At 47.2% G+C, this 3,465-nt stretch overlaps 1 protein-coding gene across 1 annotated transcript; it reads left to right on the top strand.

Moving 5' to 3' along the window:
• Positions 1–2,803: 2,803 nt before the first annotated feature.
• Positions 2,804–3,465, top strand: LOC109487145. The gene has a single exon (XM_019791117.1). It carries the CDS (start codon positions 2,897–2,899, stop codon positions 3,296–3,298), a length of 402 nt encoding a protein of 133 aa, XP_019646676.1. The 5' UTR covers positions 2,804–2,896; the 3' UTR covers positions 3,299–3,465.

A 3,465-nucleotide genomic window follows, 5' to 3' on the forward strand; every position in this document is an offset into this window, starting at 1 on the left:
AGACCTTCAGTCCGTGTAAGAAAAGGAATATAAGCGCTCCCCCAAAGAATAAACGCTGCAACTCTAATAATTCTTCGAATCCATGGCGTAATGCCTCGTCCTTGACTTTCTGTAAGAACATATCAAGCAGGTTGTTTAAACTGTATGGACTGACATAACTCCCTCTGTAGCATTAGGAGAATCTTCATCAGTCCGCGTAAAAAAATCAGCGCTCTAGATCTTTCCAAAGATGCTCTAACTCGTAATTCTTCGAATCCGTGGCGTCATGCCTCGTACGTCCTTGACTTTTCTCTAGCATAACATATCACGCAGGGTGTTTAAAGTTTAAACTGTAGGGACCGGCGCCAAGAACAATGGGAGGTGAGCGATGGCAGACATAAATCCAGAGATAGAGAAATTCCTCTCAGCTGGTCTTGGTGCCAAACGGAGAAGCCTCGACAACATCTACCTTAATCTCCAAGTAGATCTTAGGGTGGCAAAAGACAGTATCAAATTGGCCAGGCATACGGACACTCTCTGGCCAATGGATACCGCCTGGCCAAATTGATACTGTCTTTTGCCACCCCTAGGATCTGATTGGAGATTACATCTACCTGGCTTGGCCACAGAAACAGAAACTAGGAATGCCTTGTAGTCGACGATTTGTCGTGCCTCGTCCTTAATTAATTGACTTTTCTCTAACATAACATATCACGCAGGTTGTTTAAAGTTTAAACTGTAGGGACTGGCGCCAAGAACAATGGGAGGTGAACTATGTCGGACATAAATCCAAAGATAGAGAAATTCCTCTCAGCTGGTCTAGATGCCAAATGGAGAAGCCTCGACAACATCTACCTTAATCTCCAAGTAGATCTTAGGGTGGCAAAATACAGTATCAAATTGGCCAGGCAGTATCAATTCAGCATACGGACCCTCTCTGGCCAATGGATACTGCCTGGCCAATTCGATACTGTCTTTTGCCACCCTAGGATCTGCTTGGCGATTCCAAAACAGAAGCTAGGAATGCCTTGTAGTCGACGATTTGTCATGCCTCGTCCTTGACTTTTCTCTAACATAACATATCACGCAGGTTGTTTAAAGTCCAGAAACCGGCGCCAAGAACAATGGCAGGCGAACGATATCCAAAGATGGAGAAATTCCTCTCAGTTGGTCTTGGTGCCAAATGGAGAAGCTTCAACAGCATCTTCCCGGCTTGGAACAGAAACAGGTATGAATGCTTTGTAGTCGAGGATGCAATCGCCACAGTTCGTAAATCTACCTGGCTTGGAACAAAAACAGAGGCTAGGAATGCCTTGGCCATTGTAGTCGACTATTGGTGCTGGCAATCAACACAGTTGGTATATAGATGTTCTTGGTTATTAGAAGACACGGAACATCTTAGCCTAGGTGCCAGACCCCTAGCTATGCGTACTTCATTCGGGGGAAGTTAGCCTCTAGCAGGCTCCGGCAAGCGACTGAAAAGGGTTAAGAAATTGTCCAGAGAGACAGATAACATGCCATGAGAGTTGGTCCGCTAGAGGGTACGTTATGGCGCTCCCGCTCTTTCATAACGCTTCCCGGAGTCTGTTAGAGGCTATCGGCGCCTGGCACCCAGGCTAAGGAAGTTGGAACACCTCGTCCGTAGGCGTGTAGGCGGTGTACAGGGTTGTTGGGTGTGTAATAAGACCAGACACCCACTGTGCCCCCGTTTAACGGGATTAATACGACTCAGATTCACCCCAGCCCAAACCTAACTCCTTCCACATTGTACCTGGCTGTCCTTTCGAACTGTCGCCCTTCTCACATCCTCTCTAGACTCTCGTATCCGGGCTAAAACTAGTAAAAGTACCCCAAGGAAAACTGATTGTTTTCATGCCCGAGGGCTAATTGCAGGTACAGAAGAAACATTTGGTATCAGAACAGGTAATTAATACACAGAGAACTACTGATAACTCCTAACAAACTAGTGGATTTGACTTCTTTTTTCAAGACAGAGGAAGACAAAAGATCCCACTACATCTGTCCGATGCATCGCTACATATCCTTTCAATTGTTCATCAAGTTGCTGAGATAACTAAGTTAATTTAAAGACTCCCTTTGTACAAATATATGTAAGGTTATAACTTCTCCAAGAAAATTCTGTGGGGCAAGGGAAGTCTATATTGGCCACCTGTATCCACTGGCCTCCTTTGAAGTAACAACTGGCCGCCCCACTGAATCTGCTTGGAGATTAAGTACTAGTAACTCTCAGTGTAAGCCGGCATGGATGAGGAAGGCTAGTGGGAAATGAGAATAGGGCTTGTAGGGAAATTGTAAAGGAAATTGGACAAGGAGTGTGTATGGTGAAAAATAACTGATTTAAAACGATATTACACCATTGAAACCAGAACTCTTTAACCTAGCACAATTAAAATCCCAACGTCACGTTCTGGTGAAGTGCATCCGTGAGCTACTCTACGCCGATGACTCTGCTCTAGTGGCACACACACTGGACAGTATCCAGCGGCTGCTAGAAAAGTTCGCAGAAGCGGCAAGAGCCTACGGTATGACTATAAACATCAAGAAAACCGAGGTTCTCTATCAGCCTGCACCTGGGAAACCGCACATCCCGCCGCAGGTCCTGCTGGACGGAACACCCCTTGCTGAAGCAGAAACCTTCACGTACTTGGGATCTACAGTGTCAAATGACAATTCCATGGACAGTGAGATCGACGCACGAAGGCGGGCTGCCTCAGTTGCGTTCGGTCGCCTTAAGGACCGGCTGTGGAACGTGAAGTCTATACGATTGAACACAAAACTGAATGTCTACAGGGTTGTAGTGCTGAGTGCACTTCTTTATGGATTAGAAGTGTCAACCCTGTATGCCCGACATGTCCGACAACTGTCTGTCCTGGTCCAACGCCATCTTCGTGGACTAATGGGCATCACCTGGCAGGACCGCATATCCAACGTGGAAGTCCTGAGGAGGGCGGGCATGCCTGCTATGGAAGCCATGATTACCCGCTCACAACTCAGATGGACCGGTCACGTCATCAGGATGTCTGAGGAACGACTGCCACGGGACCTGCTGTACTCTGAACTGAGAGAGGGGTCAAGGCCCCGAGGTAGACCACGGCTGCGGTACAAGGACACTTTAAAACGTCGGCTTGGTCTGGCGGGTATCAGCCATCAGCAACTAGAGACACTGGCAATTGACCGGGCCGGATGGCGTGCGGTGGTGAGAAAGAGTGCCGAGGCTGTGCACAGGGAGTGGGAACATAGAGAGGACAAACGTGCGAGCCGACGACACGCTGCCACTGCTACCAAGCAGGCCTCATGAACAATGAATGAACTCTAATGTTATATTGGTCTTTCTTTGGACTTCTATTTTTTTTGTAACAGTCATGACTTTAGGCTCAAATCTGTTTTGTCTTGTACATGTAGATAGGAATGAGCCATCCTGTTCGACCTGCGCAGTTAGTCATAGTCTCTAGAGAGACTGACTGA

Source organism: Branchiostoma belcheri, unplaced genomic scaffold, assembly GCF_001625305.1.
Source record: "Branchiostoma belcheri isolate BF01 breed outbred unplaced genomic scaffold, Haploidv18h27 scaffold86, whole genome shotgun sequence".
Lineage (NCBI taxonomy): Eukaryota > Metazoa > Chordata > Leptocardii > Amphioxiformes > Branchiostomatidae > Branchiostoma > Branchiostoma belcheri.